Source organism: Malaclemys terrapin, chromosome 5 (assembly GCF_027887155.1).
Source record: "Malaclemys terrapin pileata isolate rMalTer1 chromosome 5, rMalTer1.hap1, whole genome shotgun sequence".
NCBI classification, from domain to species: Eukaryota; Metazoa; Chordata; order Testudines; family Emydidae; genus Malaclemys; species Malaclemys terrapin.
Genome location: NC_071509.1, coordinates 101,484,761 through 101,508,693, shown reverse-complemented (window position 1 = coordinate 101,508,693; position 23,933 = coordinate 101,484,761). Strand labels below are relative to the sequence as shown.

The 23,933-nt window shown below is 43.0% G+C and overlaps 1 protein-coding gene, 1 long non-coding RNA gene and 1 other non-coding gene across 4 annotated transcripts in view; all 3 read right to left on the bottom strand.

Moving 5' to 3' along the window:
* Positions 1-1,256: 1,256 nt before the first annotated feature.
* LOC128838039 (uncharacterized) lies at positions 1,257-3,231 on the bottom strand. The gene is made up of 3 exons (XR_008445078.1): positions 2,850-3,231; positions 2,341-2,376; positions 1,257-1,535 (listed from the first exon to the last, which is right to left on the bottom strand). It is a non-coding gene; the product is annotated as an uncharacterized LOC128838039 (long non-coding RNA).
* Positions 2,463-2,593, bottom strand: LOC128838763 (small nucleolar RNA SNORA24). The gene has a single exon (XR_008445267.1). It is a non-coding gene; the product is annotated as a small nucleolar RNA SNORA24 (small nucleolar RNA).
* A 10,956-nt stretch (positions 3,232-14,187) lies between the features above and the next one.
* Positions 14,188-23,933, bottom strand: part of LOC128838508 (bifunctional heparan sulfate N-deacetylase/N-sulfotransferase 3) — a 110,195-nt gene continuing 100,449 nt past the window's right edge. Inside the window, exons 13-14 of one of the 2 annotated variants that reach the window (XM_054030756.1) lie at positions 20,017-20,119; positions 14,188-18,730 (exon numbers count right to left, since the gene is read on the bottom strand). In XM_054030756.1, coding sequence (XP_053886731.1) covers positions 18,164-18,730; positions 20,017-20,119 — 670 coding nt within the window. In that variant the 3' untranslated portion in view covers positions 14,188-18,163. Of the gene's footprint in view, positions 18,736-20,016; positions 20,120-23,933 lie in introns of both variants that reach the window. The other variant, XM_054030755.1, reaches the window with a different exon arrangement.

The following is a 23,933-nucleotide window of genomic DNA, read 5'->3' as shown; positions in this document are numbered from 1 at the left end:
AGGCAGGCTGCTGAGGCAGCTCCTCTCTGGGGCGGCGCAGGCTCTGCCCCTCACTGGCTGCATGTCCTCGGGACTCGGGCAGGAAGCAGCATGCCATTAAAAATTGGCACGCGTGCCATAGGTTGCCAACCCCTGAGCTAAGTATTCCCCTTCAGTTGTTCAGTATCTACTAACTATGGGCCTGGAATGGTGCTCAACTACTGTTCAGGACTAGGGCTTTAATTACAATATTCTCATGGAAGTCTGTTTAACCACAACATACCATATTCTTCATGACTTAGGTCATTCTGTAAAATTTCAAAATAACCATGGCAGGCATTGGCACATTCAGTTTTCTGGAAGTATCCTGCACCAATGAGCTGCATTAGGTCAAGTTTACACTATAAATTTTTGCTACATCAATGTGGGGTGATCCGGTGTGATCTGAGAACATAGTTGTGCTGGCCTAAGTGCCCACCCCAGACAGCAGCAAAACTCTGCTTTTGCCAGTATAAACTGTATACTGACATATCTATACTGGCACAGCACTCCTTGTGTAGATCTGGCCCTACGTGGCAGTAACTCTAAAAAAGAAAGTATGACACTTGCAATAAGAATATACAAGAAATTGTGTAATCAGTGCATTTTATTCAAATGGCCTAGAACTTCCGTGAATATAATACTTTAAATATCTGTAGTGGTGTGGTTTTCCTGCTATAGTTAGCAAGGACTTTAATTTCTGAGAAGAATTGTGGCTGTTCTGAAGAGTGGCAGTTTCCTTTATTCTTTCTAGTTTCACCTCTTTAACAAATGCAGCACATGATCTCAAGTTATTTGGCCAATATCTGGATTATAAATAGTCAGCAGAATTAATTCAACAAGAATTTAGGGGTGCTGTAAAATTAAGTCACTTTTAGAATTAGTTTTTTACAGGAGAAAAATAAAAATTTTAAAGTTTTAATTTCTCCCTAAACCTAAGTTACATGTTCTGTATATACATATTTAAAGGGGACGAAGGGAGATGATGATTTTTGCGGCAGAAGCAGGAGCTTTAGAAACTCTTTTGCTTTTGTGCTAACTACCCTCTTAGTTGCTGGACTGCCAGACACACTGCCGCATCAAGTCAGCTGGCATGGAAGTCTAAAGGCAGTGAACTGCAGCTTCCAGGAGGCTGTGTGTGGAACTATGAAAAGACACTTAAAGCACAGTCTTCATGAACCAAATATCATCTCAAGTTTTTAGGATGCATCCAAAAAACTCCAATTTTCAACCCACACCCAAACCAGATTTTAGCATTTATTAGACAGGTCTTTTAACACTTGCTCATGTTGCTGGCTGGCTGCAGCCTTTCTTGGGTTGGGTTATGTTGCACCACTTTCAAAAGCAAATAGTACAATTTTCACTGCTGGCTCTCCTTTCAACCAGCAATCAAAAGGGTGTTTTGTTTTTTTTAAAATGGCCCTTGGGCAAACTTGTTTTACTTCAAGTTTCTACAAGTCTGGCTGTGTTGTTTACCCCACCTTCTTCGAAGTCCTCACAACTTAGGAATGTTTGTCCTGCAAAAAACAGAGTTTGAAGTAACTGAAAGTGCTTCCAACAACAAAGATTAAAAGAGTATCACTACATCCTATGGTTTACTTAAAGGCAGTTTTGAAGTTTACAATCAAATTAGATAAATACAGTTATCTTGCTGGATTGACTAGAAAGTAAGTAATTTTGCACTACTTGATTTTCGAAAGGTGTTTTGTTATGCCACCCATTTTCAAGTATTAAAAGTAGTCCTGAAGCAACAAAAGTTGGGTACGTTTTCTAAAAGCCTCACAAGTTTGAGGTCACCTTTATTAACCAAACCGAAAAAACACAGTAGCCTTTTTAATCACATAAATGTTTATTTGTAATACATATAGGAAACATCCAATGAGTCAAAACACATACAAAACAAAAAAGCACAGCATATTTAGGCTCCCATTTAAGTGACAGGAAATGGCTAAAATATAACTAGCTAAAACATGAACAAGGCTATTCCTTTTAGTAAGGAAGACACTATGAGAATTAATAGCCAAATGCGCTCTTATCAAACCATTTGTATATAGACTTAGCTTTTAATTTTCCCAGTTTTTATTGACTTCTATCCCAAATTACTTATTTTATCTTGGTTTGGGGATTTTTGTTTCAGCCTGTACTTGACTAGGATACACAGTCCAACCACCACACTGTGGAACAGTCAAGTCTAACCTAGTTGTTTTAATACCCGCCACAACACAGGGCAAGTCAATTTCAGTCTTAACCCCAGACCAAGCAGGTTTTTTTTTTTTAAATAATTACAAGATTTAAAACCCAGATTTAAAGCAAAGCACATACCTGGCAACTGCTGGCTGCTCTGGGTCTGCAAGGTTCCTGGAATAGAGCACAGAGAAGGAAGAGAGTGAGGATTGCTGGGCTCTATCAGTCAGGCACGTTACTGTCGAGGCAGGACATGACACACGTGTTACTTGCTCCAGTCAGATACTTTCACCAATTAGATAGTGAAAGCTTTGCCAAAAAGCAAGACGCTGCTCTTCCATGGCTAGGAAGGGAGACTGCCACAGGAGACAGGTCCCACGGATTCATGGACTGACGCTAACGGCGACACCGAGACGACCCCACCCCACGCGCACATGGGGCCGGGACCAGGCCCAGGGCCCGCGGTGGGTGCCAGCCGCCACACGGACCTGCTGCTGGCGGCAGGCGGCAGAACGCGGAGGCGGCCGGTGCAAGAGCAGGGGCCGCAGGGCCGGACTCGCTCCCGACCCCTCAGATGAGACGCGCGTGTATGGTGCGGTGCGGGCCCCGGAACTCAACACTCCCTCCTCCCGCGTGACGGCTCCTACCTGCTGCGTCCCGCTCCCCCCGGCGGCGGCTCCGCTGCGGTCCGGTCCCCACCTGCAGGGACACAATGAGCCACGTTACCGGAAAGGCGGTGGCGGCCCCCTCCCCAACCGCCTCTGGTCGCGCCACCGGCGCCCCCCTTCCCCCGGGGCCATGTTCTGCTCTGAGAAAACAGGCCTCGGCCGGGCGGGAGCGCGCGCCAAGCAGAGCGCCAGAAGAACGTAGCCCCGTGGCTGGGAGCGAGACGGGGCCCAGTGTCCGGCGCGCAGGAAACCTCCCTCCCACCACCACCACCACGACGAGCAGCTACTGCCGTCCCTCCGCAACTAGAACAAGCGCGCCCGCCACGCGGCTCTCTCTAGCTCAGGCAGCAACCCCGCCTCTTCCGGCAAGACGTACTTCCGGCGTGTGAGGGGGCGTGGCTACGCATTAGCGCGAGTGCCCCCTTCGCCGCGGTACGACTGCGCAGGCGCGGGCTGCGCTGCTGGGCCCACGGTCAGCAACGTGCCCTGATCCGCGCGGGCGGTGTCGCAGCCGGGGAGGTCACTGCCACGTGCTTTGCACAGTTAGCTGAACGTTACTGATACACAGGCTGTACCCGAATTCCAGCGTGTGTGTGTGTGTGTGTTTGTTACCTGCGTTGGTCCAGAGCAACTTCTGTGAAAGCTTGGCTCTCCTGTGCAAATCTCAGCTGCCCTCTGGTTCCTGAGGGACAGCAGCCAGTTCAAGGTACAGAAGCCCCTAGGATGCTCTTGGTTTATGGATCCTAGGGAGTTGCACACTTTGTCCATAGGCTGAGTGTGTTGCACAGACCTTGGGGCATCTTGCATTCCTCCATTACCAACCCTTCAGAAACTCCCTGTGTGTGTCACCTGTTATGGGTTTCAGGACCCCCTCTGACTGCCTTTCTGTCAAGCCATGGATTTTGTGTCCCCCATTGACCCGCTTTCCCTCATTTCTCCCTTTCCCTCCACAGTAGGGCCCACATTCCCCAGGAGTCCTGACTGCCCCATAATTCCCCCCTTTCCCCATACTAGGGGCAATGTGTGCATTCTCATTCCCCTTTCTCCCCCATGCCTCCCCATTCCCCCATAGCAAGGGTTTCTTTGTGCCTCCTATTCCTGCATTACCTCAGTACTTCTCTCCCATACCAAGGGCTCTTTGTACGATCCCTTTCCACCCATTTCTTTTCCCTCCCATACCTAGGTCCCCCATTCTGCCCCCTGACAGGTTCTGTGTGCCCCCCTTCTTCCCATTCCAGGGGCTCTGTGTCTCCCTCTCTCCTCCCCTAAGACAGGAACTCTGTATGTGTGTTCCTTTTCCCCTCTCTACTTGCCTCCCCATTCTCCCTTCTTCCCACCTGTCGTATTTTTGCAGAAGTGGTTGAAGCTGGTAGCTCTGCAAACCAGGTATCAGGAGATCCATGTGTGCTCCGTTTCCCCCATTTGTTTTTTCTGATTTTCATCAAAATCAACAGAGTTCTGGCGACTGATGACTAGATTATTCTCTGACATTTTGGAATTGTTCAGATGTGGCATTAAAGTTATTGCATTGCATTACACACAATAGAGAAATGCTGTTGAATTGCATATTAGACCTCAGTTTGCTTGGTCAATAATGTGAAGGTGCCAAGGATTGTTGTGATAGAAAGTTGAAAATATAAAAGAAGATTAGGGGAATAAAAAATGATCAAAGAGTGAGTCAAGTTCATTTGCTGAAAATTTTCTACCTTTGATCTCATTGAAATTCTGTGTTCATATTCAATTTAGAAATATACCAGAAAGTGATGGTGGTAAGGATATTCTTTAGTAAGTACGAACAACAGTTTCTGGCCACTGGGTGGCACTGTTGCCCTGATCAGGTATTTAGATATTTATGAAAAAAAAATGTTACTCTATGAAAGTTGTTGGGTTCAAGAAGGTTCATCCACTATTGCTTACAAGCATGTAAATATATAATCCAATGATGAACGGCATGTAAGGTTACAATACTCTTAATGGATATGCCAAACTACTGACTGCATGAGATCGTCAACTTGTTATACTAAATTAACATGCTGAACACTTTACATATACAATAGCTTCTAGTCAGATGATGGTAATATAATGACAATTCAGGTTTATATTAGCATTATGTGAAATGTGTGGTATTTAAACTTTTGCAAGTCCATAATTTAATGTATTTTATTTTCAGAGGTATCACTGTGCAATACTGGTAATCTACCTATGGCCATCTGTAGTAGGTTCGCGCCGCGACTCTACCCTCCGGGACGGAGGGGCGCCACACCGGCTCACTACAGCACAGACAGTCAAAGCTCAGGCCCCTTTACGCAGGGGCTGAGCGACCCCCAGTTCAGGGAGCTCAGACCCTCAGGCAGGGCTGAGCAAACAATCAGCTAACTCAGGCCTTTTGGTGCAGGGGCTGAGCAATAATCAACAGTTTAAAGTAGGCCCAGGCCCTGGATCAGGGCGGGGCACGAACAGTCACAGCTTAGGCCCTTTGGTGCAGCGGCTGAGCAATAATCAACATTTAAAGTAGGCCCAGGATCAGGGCGGGGCATAAACAGTCACAGCTCAGGCCCTCTGGTGCAGGGGCTGAGCAACAATCCACTTTGGAGGAGGCCCAGGCAGGGCCGGCTTTAGGCCGATTCAGCCGATTCGGCTGAATTGGGCCCCGCGCCAAGAGGGCCCCGCGCTACAGCTGTCCACCCCGCCCCCAGCTCACTTCCCCGGCCCCTCCTCCCCTCCCCTGAACGCCCCGCCCCCTCCCCTGCTTCCCACAGGACCCAGCGGCTCTGGCCCGGCCCGGTCCCCGCGGCGCGGGTCCCCCCCCCTCAGCTCGGGTCCCGTTCCTCCCCCCCCTTGCTAAAGCCGGCCCTGGGCCCAGGTTCCTACCTGAGCGTTGGGTGAGGGGGAAGCCTGCCATCCGTGAGCGGGGGTAGCAGGGGGAGACGCAGGCCCACCCACTCCACTGCGTCCCAGCCCGGGGCCCTAGCAGCAGTTACTGCCGCTGCTGGTCAGTGGGGTGTCCTGACCGAAACACACTGACATTGGCTCACAGGTCTCTGCAGCCTGACCGGGGTCGGCTACCCCCAGGCTACTTCTGTGTTCCCCCTCGGGGCCTACCTCGTTGGCGACGCCGGGTTCGGGCCAGTCCAGCAGCATCGGTTCCTCTGGTGCGGGGCTTGGGGGCAGGTCCGGCAGCTCTCCACCAGGGTGGCTGGCCCGGGGCAGGCTTGGCCAGTCCTCCTCGGGGTAGCGGGCAAGAGGTAGGCTCGATCGGCGTGGTGGGGTAGCAGGTGGTTCGCGGCCTGCGGCTGTCTCCCAAGCGGGAGCTCAGCCCGGGACGTCTGCTCTCTCTGCCGGCCTGGGCTCCACTGAGCTCTGCTGGCGGGCTTTCATACTTCCGGGTCGGGGCCGTGACCTCGGAGGGGCGGGCGCCGGACCTGGTGGCTCCGCCCATGTTGGGGTTAGGGGAAGTTCGGCCCTATGCGGGACGGAGGGGCGCCACACCGCCTCACTACACCATCTCTATACTACGAACTTTGATGGACGCAAGTTACGTTGGCATAAAGCTGCCACAGTTAGTATACCTATTGTGCACGTCCATACTTGTCTCCTTGCGTCAGTCTTGATATGCTCACCAGGAGCACCATGAGTAAATAACCCAGTGTGCAGCCCACCACCATCCAGTGCATTGTCTTTTGGGAAATTTTGGCAATGCATGGTGGGGCAGAAATGAGTTACACAGGGTGCCTGGGCTCAAGGAGTCAACTTCCCAACATGACAGTCTCCATCGCATAATGTCATCTATATCCCATAATTTTCACACCTTTTTTTCAAAATCCCACACACGCATGCAGCATGGGCATCACGTGAACTGTTGGCTGGGGGAGGCTAGCTCCCAGCCCTGCCCCTTCCACCAAAGCCAAGCCCCCCTCTGTCCAAGCCGAGTCCCCCTCCACCGGAGCCCAGAGCCACCCCTCCACCTCTGCCACCAGCCCAGTCCTGCGGCTAGTCCCCCCAGCCCCAAAGGAATGTTGGGAGGCACGTGGCCCCAGCCTCCTCAGCCCGGGGGCAGTAAGTCGGGCGGCGTGTGGCCTAGCCTCCCCAGCTCCAGAGCACGGGTGGTGCACTGCCCCAGTCCAGGAGGGTGGGCGGTGCGTGGCCCCAGTCCCGGAGCATGGAAGGGCAGGCAGCGTGCAGTCCCAGAGCACTTGGGGGCTGGACTTGGAGCCGGGAGGACTGGCGCTGCAGCCACATGCAGGGAGCGTGACGGCAGGGGGTGGGATCACACCTGGCAGTTTGGGGAAGCAACACCTCCCCCTGCCTATGCGACCCACCACTCATGCCATGCAGCCTGACAGAAGCACGGAGCCTGCACAGCTCTGCACTATTGTCATAAGCATTGCAAGCTCAGGACACAGGATCCTCTGGTATTTGCAGAGCCGAAAGATAACCCGAACCAGATGAGCAGTGACACCAAAATGAGAGCTGCACTGATAGCGGAAAAGCAAGTGGCAAGCGCACTGTTGGAACTTGCAACACTGGATTGCTACTGGATAGTGGGAAGTCATTTTGGTGTTGAGAAATCCGTTGTGGGGGCTGTTATCATGTAAGTGTTCAGGGCTATTGATCGTCTCCTGCTGTGCAGGTCTGTGACTCTAGGCAATGTGCAGGACATAGTGCATGGATTTGCAGCAATGTGGTTTCTGAATTGTTGTGGTGCAATAGATGCACATCCCTATTTTGGCACCAAGCCATCTTGCCAGAGTACATCAACAGGAAGGGCTACTTTTCTATGGTTATGCAAGTGTTGGATCACTAGGAACATTTCACCGACATCAGTGTTGGCTGGTCAAGAAAGGTGCATGATGTTTGCATCTTTAAGAACACAGGACTGTTCAGAAAGCTACAAGCAGTTTCTTTCTCGACTGGTGCATTGACAATGTTGAAATGCAATAGTGATCCTCAGGGACTCAGCCAACCCCTTGCTCATGAAGTAATATATCAACCACCTTGATAGCACCAAGGAAAGATTCAACTACGAGGTCAGCAGTTGTGGAAAGACAGTTGAATGCTCTTTTGATGGATTGAAGGGATGCTGGCATTGTTTACTCATAAGATTGGATCTCAGTGAAAAAACATCCCAATGGTTATAGCTGCTTGCTGTGTCCTGCATAATATCTGTGAAGCAAAGGGTAAAAAATTGCCACCAGGATGGAGGTGGAGGGCTGTAGCTGAGGCAGGGCCGGCACAACCCATTAGGCAACCTAGGCGGTCGCCTATGGCGCTACAATTTGTGAGGCGGCGACCACAGCGGTATTTCGGCGGCGGGACCTTCCACCGCCTCTGTGGGGGGGCGGCATTTCGGGGTGAGACCTTCTGCCTCCTAGGGTGGCAGAAAAGCTGGCGGCGCTCCTGAGCTGAGGTGACGCGTGGGGGGGACATGTGGGGGCACGTGCTCCCCAGATTTGCTGCTTGGCTTCTCCTGAGCATGCTCAGTCGCCACCCCACTATCAGCAGGCAGACACAAGGGCTATTAGTAGAACTTAACATGGAGCTATATGGTTCAGGGAGGCTTTGAAAGCGCACTTTAACAGTGAGCTACAGTAATGCATTGTGGTGTACTGTGCTCTACCTGGCCCTGGTGTTTTGGGGTCAGTTAGGATTTGTGTGGTGCTTGGTGTAGATCTATGAATATAACACTGTCAATACATATATTAATTTTGTGGTGCTTGCTGTAGATTTATGATTATTACATAGTGTTTGTCACTGATCCTATGAGCTGTGTCACACTGTACGGTAACAAGTAAGGGTGCTTTCAGAGCTGCTATGCACTCTGCAGCATATGTTGTGAATAATAAAGATGAATTATTTTCCAAAGAACAGAATTTTATTTAATAACAAAACCAGTGCAAAGAAAAATCTGAGCACTTTTAAAAGTACATTAAAAACGTAATAAATTAATGGAACAGAACTTATCAAGGAAAAAGAACATTCAGATGCATTTTACCAACACATACAGCAACCATGGCTCTCACAGGTCAGTGTATGTGAAGCTGTGAGTGTCCTTAATTTCCCTGAGGGTGAGTGGTAGGGGTAAGTATTTGGTCCCTGATGCCACGTGGAATGTTGAGGGAAGGTGTAGGGAGGTGCTGTAATGGAGTGCAAAGGGAGGCAAGCCCATGATTGTTGAATTTGTGACCTGCATGCTCAGAGGATCACTGTGTTTGTAATTGGAAGAACTGCAATTATTGTAGCACTTGTGTATTTCTTAATGCCTTTGGCAGGAATATAACCCTTTATGTAACCATTTAGCTGACTTATTTAATGTTGTACAATGAATAGCAATGGGAATAGCTCTCTGGGACTTTTAGACTGGCATTTTTCACTCAGACATAATTCACTTCTCTAAGGTGAGTAGGGTTTGACTTCATTTTTAAACAATAGCTGGATAATTATGTTTATTTTCTAATTTCTATCTTGCTGGGATAGTGCTGGATTTCACCCATGCCCAGTAGTTAAATATATTTATCCCACATGTTGCAATCATGCCCTCCTACCATTTCCCCCAACTTGCATGTTCACTGATTTCCTCTGTTCTTGACTAGGGACATCACAAATTGCAGATGAAAAAGAAAGGGCCTGATTTTGAACTTTGTTTATACAAGTGTAAACCAGGAGTAATTCAATTAAATCAGTGGAGTTTCACCAGAGAAAAAGTGGTGTGCAGTCAGAACCAGGTCCTAAAAGAAGTCATAGCAATAGGATTACAATGATCAGAGTGCCATGATGGCCTCCATATTTGTATGTCAGAGTCAATAGGTATGATTTCCTCCATTCAATCGTGAGGTTGCTCCAATCATACTGATCATTTTGTTTCAGTTTAGAGTTCATCAATCTCCTGAAATTTCTTCCCCATTACATGAATGGAAAGTCCAGAATATTTTTATTTTTATTTTTTTGGTAGGTTCCTTGAACCCATCCAAGAGACAGCTTGTTAGTAACATCAGGGTGCACTGACAAAGGATTTAGAGGGGAGAAACCCCCTCAGATGATTGTGCTGTTTCTCAAATCTGACTGGGCAAGCTAAATAAACCATAGCACCAGAGAATGAAGATAGCTAATAAAACGAGGTTAGGCAAGGGACCATTAGTATGCATGTTCTTATTCTGCTCTGTTGTTCCTGTCTCATTGATCTTGTCTGGGATTTACTGTGCTCTGAAAATGAAAGTTGGATGATGGCATTGGGGGTTTAAAGGCCACATCTCTGGCCCAGATAAAGCCCATTTTCACCACTCTGATGACAGAAAGGTTTTGTCTAGATTAGGACTTGGAAGGGGTTAGCTAACGCTAATGTGTGAACAGCCTAGTGTAGATAAGGTAGTGTGCTATTAACATGTTAAACTGGTCATATTTAAACCTAGGTATTTGTCATAGTCCATAATAAGCTCAGCCCAATCAAATGAGCAGCTCAGGAGCTAGGAGAGTGATAATGGAGTTCATGTTCTCCATAGTAAGGAACCTCCCACATTTCTCCAGTTCCATACCTGTGTGACTTTGAAGGCAGCAGAGCAACAATTTTGGGATTAACCATAGCTAGGGTGCACGCCACGTTCGTGAGGAATTTTGGGTATGCAAGGAATGCGAGATAGAGCTCAGCCACAATTATTCTTACAACTATTTTTCTGCTTTCTGCTACAAAACACAGAATCTAAACTGCACGGTAACAATGTAAACAGCTCTCAAAGGAGAAAATACATTGAAAGGTACATGGGCGGGGATCTGGAGTCATTCCCAAACTCATCATGTTTCTGTCCAAAATGGACACAGTGATATTGGTCAAATCATAATTGGGGCTCGTACTGTCAGTTTTGTGCTTTGTCAAAGCAATTCTCACCTCCCTTTGAAGAGCAGGGAGTAAAATCAAGGAAGAGGTTGAGATTTAGTTGCTAGAAAAGAGACTGTTCCTTTGGGTTAATGTAGGTTTTTTTTCTTTTTTCTTTTCTTTTCTGTTCTCTGTTTCGTATGTTTATGTGTTTAGTGTTGACCAGCAAATCTGTTTGGGTTTTCTCATCCTTTTTTCTCCCTGCATCAGTTCTTGTGGTGAGGCTGGTGAGGGCAGCACCCAGACTCTTGTACTTTAAGAAGGCTACATTCCAAGTAAAGAATATGGTTAACATTCTCACTGCTGTGAAAGAGGATGAAGGGGGAGTTTATATCTTAGGAATTCAGTAATCCAAAGGTGAAAGGGAATTAATGTTCATTGGGCTACATTCTGCTCTCAGTTACAGAATAAACCAAGAACAATTCCATTGGGTTTGATTAATCCACTGGGGCACAGAGTGGTACATTTTGCAGCTACTGAACCTGTGGGAGGCAGCAGCATTTGAGGGGGTGGGTGGATTCACCTCAGGGAGGGAGTGAGTGAGTGGTGCTCTTACCACCCTCTTCTGAGTTCTGCCAGTGGAGAGCAGCTTTAAAATTCTGCAATAACTTCCTGGCTAAAGCTGCCCGGAAGAGGAATCAGCACTTCCTCTGGATGCCCCTTCCTTTTGTGGGGTACATACAGGCCTTCTGGCAGGACATAACAGACAGGAGGAGCTTCTGGAAGAAGCCAGTGGAACCAACACAGCAAATCTGGGCCAACTGACTTTAGTGGTGTTACTCCAAATTTACACCTCTGTAAAGAAGAATAGAATTTGACTTAATATGTTCTAATGAAACGATTTGTTTTCCCCAATGAATTTAGAATTTGCACGTGTTACTGATAGTGGAGCTCTTAGAGAAGGGCAGGAGGTGATGGGTACAGAGGGGAACTCCATTTTTTATTGTTTATCAGTATATATATATTTTTTTGGTCTCATTTTGCTTTTAGAAAATTAGAGTGTAGTGGAAAAGCCTGGAAAAATGAATTCAGGGTAAAAGCAATCATATGAAGTGGATTTCATGTTAAAGGGCCACCATTTATCTTGTTGCATTGTAATATGACTACTGGCCATTTATTTTAGAAAAGTAACATTGCTTCTTCCAGTATAGTACAGAAGGAAATGGGCATATTGGAGATCTGACCACCTGCTACCTACCTGTAAACTAAACCTGACTGTTCTGACCTTGCACCATTTGTGTTCCAGAGTTTTGTTCTACTGTATGTCATGTGAATAAACTGGTTATTCATTCATGTGCTTTTATCTGATGTCTACACATTTGAAGTCTCAATGTTTTCCTTTCAGTCAGGGTCCCACAACTAAGATGTGTATACAGTGGTTACAGGTAAAAAGTTATACAAGAAAGGAATGTTTTTTAAAATTTCTGGACTACTATAGTTGACAGGACAGCTGAAGAAAGGAGTTATGCTGGAAGACTCACTAGAAAGCATTAGATTTTTACAGGCAGCTCTGTCCTGTGATTATGCAGTCTGATCTCTTGTATAATTCAGGCCATAGAATTTCATCTAGTAATTTCTTGTGTCAAGTGGAATAAGTTGGGGTTGAGGTAGGCTATATCTTTTAAAAAGAGCCAAAAAGGTTTCAAGGGACGGAGAATCTGCCACGTCCTTGAGCTGCTCCAATTGAAATTATCCTCACTGCCTTATTTCGAATTTGAATTTGTCAAGTGGAGCAGAAAGGAATAAAGCAAGAGAAGTGGGAAAACAAAGGGATAGAAAAAGACAGAGGAAGAACAGAAGGAGAGGGCTAATGGGAAAAGAAAGCAACAGGAAACTGAACGGAGGCAAGAAAGAGAAAAAGATAAAACCAAAGTAAATTGAAGCAATGGGATAGAAAACTTAGACAGAAGGCCTGATTTTCCATTGTGATGCACTCCATTTTCATTCATTCTTTCTTTCTTTGTCTGTGATTCCTTTAAAAAAATGTTTTTTTCTTCCTTTGTTTTCCTGAGGGGGAACACAGACATTTCTTTACCTTTTCTCCATACAGAAGCAGCATCTTCTTACCCAGTTGTAGCCGGGACCTGAACAGCGCTGAGCCACAAATTCTCATTGATGCAAGTGGTAGTTGACGGTGCTTGGCACCACTCAGATTCAATCCCTTTATGTTATGTTTTCCCTATATACCTCCTCCATTTCTCTTTTTTTTAAAGTTCTTGTGTTTCTCATTCTGTTTTCTCTAGCCCTTGGCTGCCCTCATTTATTTTTTCTCTCCTCTTGTGAGTCTTCCTTTCTGATCCCGCTAATTTTACCCTCTTCATTCAGGTGGAGTATGGAGCATTAAGAAAGGTGTTTGATGCACCTTTCAGGTCTGGAACATTCTGGACTGGCAAAATTGAAAGATCTGTCAAATGGCAGTGTTAGCTGAGTTGGTGACTTGAGTCTAAGGCCTGGTCTACACTAACCCCCCAATTCGAACTAAGGTACGCAACTTCAGCTACGTGAATAACGTAGCTGAAGTCGACATACCTTAGTTCGAACTTACCGTGGTCCAGACGCAGCAGGCAGGCTCCCCCGTCGACTCCGCGTACTCCTCACGCCGAGCAGGATTACCGGAGTCGACGGGGAGCACTTCTGAGTTCGATTTATCGCGTCCAGACAAGACGCGATAAATTGAACCCAGAAGTTCGATTGCCTGCCGCCGAACCAGCGCGTAAGTATAGACAAGCCTTAAGAATGGCCGGATGCTGCTTGTAAGTAAAATGCTCTGATTGTGCTAACTTAGTACATTTGTGTTGTAACTTTACTGTTTTTTTTATTATCCAATTAAAGTAATTGTAGTTAATTTAAAAGAAACCCAAACATTTTATAGTAGGTTACATCACTTCCCCATAATGAGCAGACTGTATCATGTTGATATTTTCTGTGTCGCCCCAAGACAACACTATAAGCTTTTGTTTGGCCAGGTACCATCACATATAGAGTGCTTTTCTGACCTCAAGTAGTTGATAGTACAGAATTTTTCTTTGGTAATATTAATTTTATAGTAATTTTTATGAATTTTTCTAACGCTCCCTCCAGTCTACCAAGGCTGTTGGAATGTCTCAACTAGAGAACAGTGTTCCTCCAAACCTCACCTAGGGGCAAATACTTTTAATAGAGCTCTCTTGCTCTGTATATAAAGATCTGAAAATGTTACTGTAGCACACTTGCAGCTTCTGGCACAAGCTATATAAAAAGTAATCAACAAGCAAAGGCAGTAAAAAAGCAGCTGCACAGAGCAGTAATATCCACATACTGACAGAATAAGCAATATTTTTCTTTTGGAAAATCTTTCATGCAACTACTGTGCTTCTGAACTGTATCGTATCTCAAAGTCAAGGTACAATAGCTGCCAAAAAACTGGAAGAAGAGAACTTTTGTGAACATAAAATCACTACTACATAGCAGTACATTTTCTTATCAGAGTTTATTGTTGCACATCAGATATCATGCCACTATCAGAATAATATTCAGTTTTTTTAATTTTAAAAAACTTTGAGAAAAATGTTTCCAGAAATTTTCATTCAATGTGAATGACAAGAATATTACGTCTATAAACACTGAAATATCTATTTAATTTCTTCCTGAGGAAGTTTCACATTTTTAAGCAAAGAAAAAGGGTATTCTGTACAAGCTAGCCTTCAAATCAGTTAAACTCATTCTTTTCTCAAATGTGGAGCTGGGAAAATACTGTAGCACTTTCATGAATGTTTATTGAAACAGTCAAATGAATTTACATCACCTAAATTTATGCCCCTTTATGTTCACTTTCTGCAAACAATCATGCATTGAATTTTACTACCACAGATGTTTGTGGAAAGCAAATTTCAAAGTCAAATACATGAGTATTTGCAGAAAACAAGTTAAACTCCACACAGACAAGCATTTGTGTAGGAATTCCTTACACACTCATCTAACCAGGGAACAGAAATCATACCACATGCCTTATCTGACCAATCACAACTAATCAACTAAGCCTGACTATCAAATATTTGCAATAAATGTTTCACAATCAGTAAATTTAAAAAAATATTAAAGTTGGTAGGATATTTATGAAAATGCATTTGAAGAAACTGCAGTCCGCTTATAGATAAGTGATGAGCTTAAAATAAGCTAAACTTGGTCAAATAAATATTTTTTTATGAATTATTTGCTCAGCTTTACTTGTGTATCCCATTATTTTCAGATTTCAGCTATTGTACATAAAGCAGGGGTTCTCAAATAGGGCGTCGGGACCCCTCAGGGGGTCACAAGGTTCTTACGTGGGGGATCGCGAGCTGTCAGCCTCCACTCCAAACCCCACTTTGCCTCCAGCATTTATAATGGTGTTAAATATATAAAAAAGTGTTTTTAATTTATAAGGGGGTTGCACTCAGAGGCTTGTTGTGTGAAAGGGGTCACCAATACAAAAGTTTGAGAACCACTGACATAAAGTCTGGAGTCTGCATGCCTTGCTCCTTGTTCATAAATAACTTAGCTGGTCCTGAATAAATGTTGTTTTTACTTTTCTTTACAGGCTTTTGCTGAATATTGTAAAAACATATTTTAACAGAATATTTCTGAGGAAAAATTATGGGTAGGTGCATTTATTCCCTTTTAGGGCTCATACAAAAAATTTCACCCCCCAAATATATCTGCAAATCAGAACAGTAAATACCTTTGTAAACTCAAAGAACACTATCAATTTGCTTTTACTATCCACTGTTTTTAACTGTCACAATAATAATAATATTTCTAGTGCACAAGAAGTTAATGCTATCTAAAGAGCTTGATCCTGCAGACTTTTCTCAGGCATTGTCAAAATAGGAGTTTTGAACAATAAGGATTTCAGGATCAGGCCCTGTGCAATGCACAATTCTGAGGACAAAAGGCCAAATACTTTTGTTTATAGTATTTGCTCAGGCAGAACCCCCACTGAAATCAATGTGGAGATCCTATACTCTGTGCCCCTGACAGTCCCTAGGCTCCCTGATAATAGGGATGAAATGGAACTTTACTACCAGCTATTTGCCTGGCCATGGCTGCCAAAGGGTCTCCATTTAGAGAGGCACCTTCCCACATCCCATCAGGAGGCTCCGCAAAACAGGGTCTACAGCTCTAGAATATATTACCTTATCTGTGTCAGTTATCTGGGACTAGAAAAAGGTAATGTGCATATTCCAGTCCACACCCAAGCCCCATCCAACCTGGGGCTGCCACAAATCCTCATGCTGGCCACTCCTTACCTCCTCCCCTCCCCCCAGAACTAAACCATGCAGAGAGCCCTTTGTGGTGTCCTAGAAAGAAAGGGCTGTGCTATAAATGTGTGTGAGCTCCATCCCTAAAGCACAGAGGATGGTTGACATCTGTGCAAAGAGGTTCCCGTCCACATATAGCAATCTTGGGAGCATGATCTGGCCCCAAAATGCTTATGTAATTGCTGCTTTTAAGAGAGCAGAGTAACTGTAGCACCAGAGCACAAAACACAAGCTTTGTGCAGTTCCTACAAAATAGTGGTTTGTTTTTTTTAATGTTTTGGTGATGGTACATCAGATGTACACTAAGGATGAAAGGACCCTATTGAAGTCAGTGGGGCTACTAGAGCATCACCGTAGGTGTTTTCCATCATGATTAACATTAACATCTTAGTTGTTACAAATCCATATAGACATTTGCAGGTCACATCAACTCTTTACACATGCAAAGGATTTTTCTTTTGTAGATATTCAGAGTCCAGAGGGTATCTTTTACTAAATTAAAAGAATTTGAAGAAAAGTCAAATTTTGGACCTAAAGCACATGACAGAAAGTGAAGATTTTTTGATTCTTTCTATATATAATTATGATGTTCAACTTATAGATTGTCTACTCTACTAGATCCTTGTTGTTAACCATGCATACTCCTTTATGCAATAATGTGCTGAGTAATGTATATCTTTATACACAGCAAATTTGCCTAGATATTTTTCTTTATAGGCCTATCAAAATTATGTATTACAAAGACAAAGTCCATGAGTAAAAAAACGTACAAGTTAGAATTACAATAAGGATCTCAATATCTGTTTTCTCTTTAGTGAACAATAAACTGGTTTCCGTCCCATTACTATAAAAATTAAATTTTATGGTTTATGACAAACACTACATAGAAAAGCTTTCCACCATTTGATGTACTTTTTAACTGCCCATTTTAAAGCAAATATAGTTACAGAACCAAGCATCAAATTTGGAACAATAGTATATATAGGGAGCAGGGGGTCACCTACCATGCCCATTTTTTGACTTTGGGTATTTATTCATTAGCTGTCATGCATTTTTAAAACACATTGAGCCATATTTCAGTGGTGTAACATGAGGGCTAAATTTGGCTCATATTTTTAATGATCTCTTTCCTATTTTTTTGAAGCATTAATAATTATGCCCTGGTCTCACATTTAAGTAGGCGTGCTGTTTAGCTGAGAGTAATCACACTGTGTAAACTTAAGCATATACTTAAGTGTTTGCAGTACTGGAGCCTAATTCTATATCATGACTGCACACTGTATTAATTCTTATTTAACTTACTCATTTATTTTATTACAAAACTTTTAAAATATATATCTCCCTGGGGAAAGAAGTATGTTTTTGCAACTTGCATGTATTAAATTGGAAGGCATTGAGAGATGCCACCACTTTTCAGTCAGTATAAGAGGAGTTTTGGGAAACACACATCAAATAAATACATAAAATTCAACACACCAAAACCCAGGACAGGATAAATTGTAAATTAAGGCAATCTTAATATAGGTCTGTTTCTGTTCTCACACCAGTTTTTCACTGATATAAGTCTACTGATTTCACTGGAGTTACTCCTCATTTACAGCAGTGTGAGATCAGAATCTAGGCCCCATAACTTGCAACTCACAGGAGCTAGGTGTGAAAGATTTACTCACGTCATTTGTTCATTGCATTGCTATGGTTTGGTTCACAGTCATATAAGTTTAACACTCTGATTATTACAATGTAAATTTCTTTTTTAACGTTGTGCTTCATATATCTAATTAGATTTCTTCTTAAACATATAGTAGTCTCTGTTCAGAATAGTCTATATTCCTTTGTGTTGCTGTTTCAGCAGACTGTATGGAGGTGCAGTATTTAAAAGCATAGATTCTGAACTTGACAGGGATCCACAGCACACTATGGTTTCCTCCTCACAGAGCAGGGCCATATTTCTTACATCATTTCTTGCTACAGTGTTTTAACCTGTGGCTTCAGGATTTGGCTCACAATACCAATTCTCTCCTGTTGTTTACACCTATGCAACATGTTTGTACTCCTCAACTGTGTTCATTTATTTTAAGTTCAAAATTTGGTAAGCAGATTCCGAAGGCAGGAGTAGATTTGGCCATTGTATGTTATACAGGGTTTTCTTAGTTTTGTTTTTTGTTTTGTATAAGACACATCATAATAATCAAAAAGTATGAAAAACCATGAGCAGGCAAACAATGGGCTACAAAACCTACATGAGACACAACACTCCTAAGTTCGAATATAAAAGTGTAAATATTTACTATGAAATTGGACAGTTGTGTAGCTTTGCTTTTAAAGCTTATACCAGTTGCTATTGACTTCCACATGTGCGCACAGTAGTTTACAACAATCCCACAGGCCCAGAAATGGCAAAGAGAAAGCCTGCAAGCCTCCAGAGTTCTAAGAGACACAAACATTTTCACCATCCACATGCCAGCATATGGAAATAACTTCATTCTTTTATTCTCTTTTGAAGAGGTATATTTTACACCTGCCTTCTGGTAGCTATTGAAGGCTTTAGGTAAGATGACTGAAGTGTGGAAGAGAGATTTCAAGAAGCTTCCTCTCAATGCTATCTCACTTTCTGTAGTTCCTGTCTCAGCCATGATGGCAGGGGTTGTCCCAATTTGTGCAGGAGTTTTGACAGTTCCACATTGTGATCTCTGTAGTAGCTTGACAGAAAAGCCCTACACTGATGGATAAAAAAGCAGACATTTTTATTTAGTAAAATATTGTATTGTAGATGCTATGGATTTTGAGTTTTGCAGTTTGTTTTACCTGTATCTAAACTATGCCATGTTTTCTTCTGTGCTGTATACTTTCTCCTATACTATGTATTATTGCACACAGCATCTATACTCTATTTAGCAGCTGAGCTGCAGGGGATTATTTTAGTAGATATACAGTTAATTTCCAAACTGTTCATCAAAACCAAAGAAACTGATCAGAGTCTGATCTCAGATACATCTGTATAGATCCAGAGTAACTCTGGAGTCAATAAACTACTCTGAGTTTACATTAGTGTAACTGAGGGCAGAATATAACCCCATAGTGTTTCAGGTTTTGTTATTCAAGTATTTACATTTTCCAGAGATGTTTAGGATAGACAAACATAATACAAATAAGTAAAATACCCCACAGAGGCTGATTCTCCTCTCACAAGAGTTACTCCTGATTTACACCAGCATCAGAATAAAATCAGGCCTACAGTACAATAAGTAAGTACAATAGTACTTACTACTGACCAAGTCTTGAGCTCTTCACTCAGGTTTTATTCAGACTAAGTTAAGTGGGAGTTCAGTATGAGAAGGCCAGAGTAAAAACAGGCTCCAAATGCTTGCTGAGATTTCTTCCCCTCCTCTGTGCAGAAGTGGGAATGTGGACCTCAGCTATCAGGCCTGTGAAAGTAACTTTATCTGAACATTTCTGGAGGAAAATTTTCAAAATTGATAGATACCAAAATTAATTGATCTTAAAAATGAACTGCCAGGAGAACATGTGTAACTATTAATAGCCTGACAAGTCAAGAATGAAACAGACTGGAAGAACAGAGGACAGCCCCACACTTACACATCTGATCACGACTGCAACAAACCATGCGTTTTGAGCTTGTTGCTGGTGTGGGTCGCTCAGCTGAGGGGCTGGGATTTTAACTGTGTTGCAGCTTTTTGAGAGCAACTAGGTTTTTCAATATGAAGAAAATGTTTAAAAAACAATTTCTGGGTAAGTTAATTTGGAGACATCTTGGCCTTTATGCTCAACCTTTATACAAAAGGTTGAAAAACCATCATGTGGTACATGGTATCAGAAAGGCCTCAGCTGTAGGGAGAGTTAGTACAAATAAACTATAGATTGTTAATTTTATCCTCTTGTTCTTGTTATAATTTTGTCAATGGAGTGTCCCACGGGTGTGAGTGAGGCACTCCTAAAAGCCATTCAAATGCTGTATTGCCTCAGAAGAACAATGGTTTACCTCTGAATCCATAGGAGGGTATTTTCTGCCTTTGCTCTTTCCAAGACACTTGGTTTTTCCTTCTTCCAGGAGTTGACACCAGAAACCTTTATGTGAATCGAACCTGAAATTCAGCAAACAGATCAAATATGTTCAGTCTAAGATTTTTTTATCACTTCAGCAAACTTAATATTTTGGGTCCACTTTCTCCTTGTTATTCAGGCAGGATACCCCTTAGCACTAATGCAAATTATGCTTTTCTTTGGAGGAAAGAATAAAGAATAACAGGCTAGCTAGCTATCCCTATAGATTTCTAGGGCACACATAACTGACCACAGAGCCCATTGAATCTAGGCACATATATATATATATATATTTAATTTTATTTATAGTTAATGTTTAAGTTGCAGAAGCACCCAAAGATGCTGTACAGAATTGGTGTCCCATTTCACTGGGGGCTCTACAAACCACATAAGAAGGTACAATCCTTGTCCTGAAGAGCTCACAATCTAAATAGACAAGACAGACACAGGGTGAGAAAAAGAGATACAACATACAAGCTAAGGCTCAACTTCTGCAGCCATTACTCATCTTGAATAGTACTTTATTTGTCCACTAGTTCCATGGAAATCTATGTGACTACTTACAGAATAAGGTACTGCTCACTGTGAGTAAGGATGGCAGAGTCAGGCCCAAAGTGACTATAGTATGGTAAGCAGGAGTGGGGCTAGGGGGAGGACAGGATGGGGTAAGTTAATAGGAGTAAGGCAGCAGAAAAAGGAAAGGATGGGCGAGACTGTGCCTGGAGTAGGGGAAGGGGAGACAGGAAGAAGAAAGGAGTGAGGTGGAAGAAAAGGCTGTTGAGAGCATGGAAGACAGAAAGAATGAGGCTGGCAGTGATGCAGTTGTGTGAGAAAAATGGAGTAAACCAAACACTAGAGAGGATGAATGGCCATTGTTTAATCTGAAGAAAACAGAAACTGATGATGACAAACAATTGGGTTCAGGGGGTTGTGATGATTACTGTTGCCGTGAAGAGATTTTCCTCCTGAGGGCTGGATCTCCCCTTGGAGCCCTGCTCTTCCTCCCCCAGCCCACCCGTGGACACTTAGAGCCCGGAGCCCAAGATATGGTGTCTGCCCTTGCTCAGACCTGCAGATGGGGGACTCCAGCTGGGCTTCTCCCTTACCTATTGGCACCCCAGAGAAATAAACAAAGTCTCTCTATGGTTCCCCTGGCTCCCAGTATATTTTCTCAGGCTTTTGAAATTACACCAATGTCAGTCTAGCAATGGACTAAAGGTGTGATGATGTACCTCATAGTGAGATTCCACAATGATGATATTATCAGGGGCTTTGGCTGTACAGTAATGTTAACATTAAAGTGCCTTATTTTTAATTCACGAGGTATATGGACCCTATCTTGCTTCCATCAATGTCAATGTCAAAACTCTCAGTGGGAGTCGAACTGGTTTCTTAGACTCCTCTCTCCTCTTTGCCAGCATAATTAGTGATTCACAGCATAGATAAGCACATCTTAAGAGCTCTTTGCATCAATATTATATGCACATGCTTATTTTGACATGACTTCTCTATGCAGCCAGCCAGGATAGTCACCAAGCCAGAACAAAATATACATGTTTGTGTATAGACATGAACTGCGTTTGAGCTAGAGCTCTGGATAGGTGGTTTGTGTCTTTTATAGATCAAATCAAACAATACTAATAAATAATGTCAATGGAGCTGTATCTGGTCACGGTTGAACTGATCATATATTTTAGAGCACATTTCAAGGGCCATATCATGCCCTTCTTTGATGTCAATGGGAGTTGTACATGACTGATCAAGAGCACAGCTTTGGCAGTAGCATGGACACAGGTAACACCTGTTTTGATTGCATGAGAAACTATATGCAATAAGTATTGACAAAGATTCATGGGAGTCAAATTTCCAGAAGTGAGCAATTATAGTGGATCCCATGTACATCACGAAGCAAAGTGCCTTTAAATTATCCAAGATAGGTAGATTATTGAAGTGTTATTCATTTTATGAAATCTTTTTTGTTAAATTTTCATCTGACCATGCAGAAACCGGAGTATATCTGCACAGTTAAACATCTGCATGGTTAAAACTACAGTCTTCCACCAAAAAACCCTCTCATTTCAAGGCTTAGAGACAAATCTTCAGCTCGGTTTATGTATCTGTAAGGGGTACAGTTGCCTTCAATTGCTGCATAAAATGGCTGTGCACCACCTTGACTGTTCCTGGAGATGGTCAGTTCAGTGCATGTGGATGGAAGGAACCCACAATCCACTATCATAGGATGTGGAGCTGCCCAGGGGTGGGGAAATCGTAAGTTGGGTCTACCCTAAAGAACAGAGACATTTGTAATTTAATCTGTGGGACAGCATTTATTGAAGTATCAATGGTGCAGAATGTTCACACAAAGTTAACTAAAAGCTGTTTTGTGAAAAAAAGACAATTCATCCACAGGAACATCCTCTCAAGTGACAGCAGAGTGATAGTATAAATTCATGACAAATCATAGTATAAAAGTGATAGCATCAAACAAAGCCCACAGTTAATAAAAAGACTGATATCCCAAGACATTTAATTGCTTGATAGAAATACTAATATTGCCAGCCAGCTTGTTTTAAGGATAAATTCATCAACCTCAAACTATGGCTAGAAAATACCTTCTAGCATGATCTAATGGGTGGAGCAGGAGACTGGCAACCAGCACTCCTGGGTTCTTCTGGCTTTGTCACTGACTGTGTGCCATTAGGCAAGTGTTTGTTTTTCTACAATGTCCATCACTACAGAGTCTACAATTACTAGTCTACCATTCACTTCTCAGTGCTTCCATCGAACCTTCTGTAAACTGGGCAGCATAATATTTACCAATCTCAAAGGGCTTTGTGAAGATTAATTAAAGGGTGTAAAATGTTTTGAGTTCATTGGATAAATAACCTATATTTTTATTTCATATTACACTATTGCAATTTTGTAGGTACAAGTAGAAATGAGAATTTTCTATCATATATATCAATTACCAAATGACATAGAGGGCCAAATTCATTACTGGTATAACTAAACTGATTTAAATGGAGCTATACCAGGATGAATTGGGGTCAAAGTAATGGAAAAAGTTGCCTGAATCTCAGTTATGCTAAATGAACATTATCTGTGTTCAAGGGTAGACAAGAAGGAAAAGCCTGCTGCAGAATTAGATGCAGAATAATAATTCACAGCATCCAGGTCAAGACCTTTGGTGTACAAAGAAACAGAGCTTTCAATAGAGTTACTTCCAGGGATGAATTGGGTCCATTATGTCTGTATAATACACTTGACTTTATCTCATGAAAGATAAAATCTGTTTTGCTACATACGCCACAAAAAGGAACAGAGCACAACTGTCTGAAAGCATTAAATGGAGAAATGTCTACGAAAGAAAAGAATTCTTTTCTGAAAGCTTCTTATAAAAACAGACAATGGGCTCACATTCAAAAGAGCAGCCTAAGGTTATCAATCTTATTTTAAGGGCAAGTGAATCTAAATGTCTGAATCCAAAGGATTTGTGTACATAGGTATTTATTATACAGAAAGTAGATTTTACATTCCTGACACTGATATTGTTGAGTCTCCTGTAATTGAATGTAAAGGAAACCCAGCCTTCTGTCCATTCTGTTTACGCATGGTGAATCTTTTGCTGCTGAGGAAACAAATGCAAAGGCATCTCTCTCTTTTATCCATCCAAAATCCAAACACAATTTTCACAAACCAATACTTGTTTTATCTGTCAGGTGTCCATCTCTGTAATATTCAAACACCATGTTTAATGCCTAGCTCAATACATAATTAACAGAAAATATAATCCTTCTGAGTTGCATTCTTTCCACATGTTGTTAACGATTACTTGGATAGCAGTTTGAAAGCGTG